At 55.7% G+C, this 971-nt stretch overlaps 1 protein-coding gene across 1 annotated transcript; it reads left to right on the forward strand.

The window, feature by feature from the left end:
- Window positions 1–148: 148 nt before the first annotated feature.
- JN550_013921 (uncharacterized protein) lies at window positions 149–971 on the forward strand (the record flags this gene model as incomplete). Its single annotated transcript, XM_049312561.1, has 1 exon — window positions 149–971. A coding segment is annotated over one exon (823 nt), but the record flags the coding sequence as incomplete, so codon positions are not given.

A 971-nucleotide genomic window follows, 5' to 3' on the forward strand; every position in this document is an offset into this window, starting at 1 on the left:
AGGATCCAGGAGCGAGCCACACACCCCGCGCATTAAAGCAAACACCGGGAGGCCGCGACAAAACCACCACCGGGGCAGCGACAACCGACACCCCCCACGCAACCAAGGATGGCAGAATAGAACCTCCCATGGACATCACAGCGGACCAATGGACCTCGACGCGACCAGACACGACAAAGGTCGCAGGGACAAGGACACGGCAAGTGTTACATGTTACAACTGCGGCAAGAAGGGGCACTACGCCAACAAATGCCGCCAGGAACGCAAGTTCCAGCCCGTACCGGAAGGCAACCGGCAAGCCAACGCCCTTCACCGAACAGAGAATAACCATGCTACTCTGTCATGGACCGCATGTTACGACGACGCCTGTGTCACACACAAGGCAGACAAGAATGGTGCAGGATGGTTTCCCCAAGCGCCAAGGAAACAACGGACCCTTGCCATGATGGCACGAGAACCACTCGGACCTTACATGGCCGACACCAGCAGCGATGACGAAAGAAACTACCTCATCGCACAAGCCGAGGAAGAGGCACGACGGGACGCCATCAACAACATGGACCCAGCCAAGAAACTCGAGTACAGACTCCGGAACGCGAACATCGAAGACATCCCTCAGCGACTCGAGCAAAGAATCAACTTCCAACAAGAAAAGGCCATAATAATAGCCGGATCGCACCCGTTATCCGCCAACGAGCTACGCAACCTGCTCAACAAACTCCACCACGACATCATGAGGAACCAAGGAAACGACCCTACCGAATTCCGGTTCGGAGATGACGAACGACTGCGACCAAACCACAGGCAGCACGAAGAACTATCGTGGATATCTTGCATCAACGGACTATGCGACTTGCACCTCGCAGAGAAACTGGAACACGAGCTGTTCCCCAGCCGCAATGGGCAGAGAGCCATTACGGAACCCTACGAAGTAGACGAGATCCGTGAGGTAGTGGTGACCTACCGTGACG

Source organism: Neoarthrinium moseri (genome assembly GCF_022829205.1).
Source record: "Neoarthrinium moseri strain CBS 164.80 chromosome Unknown scaffold196_Wmoseri_CBS_16480, whole genome shotgun sequence".
Taxonomy (NCBI): Eukaryota; Fungi; Ascomycota; class Sordariomycetes; order Amphisphaeriales; family Apiosporaceae; genus Neoarthrinium; species Neoarthrinium moseri.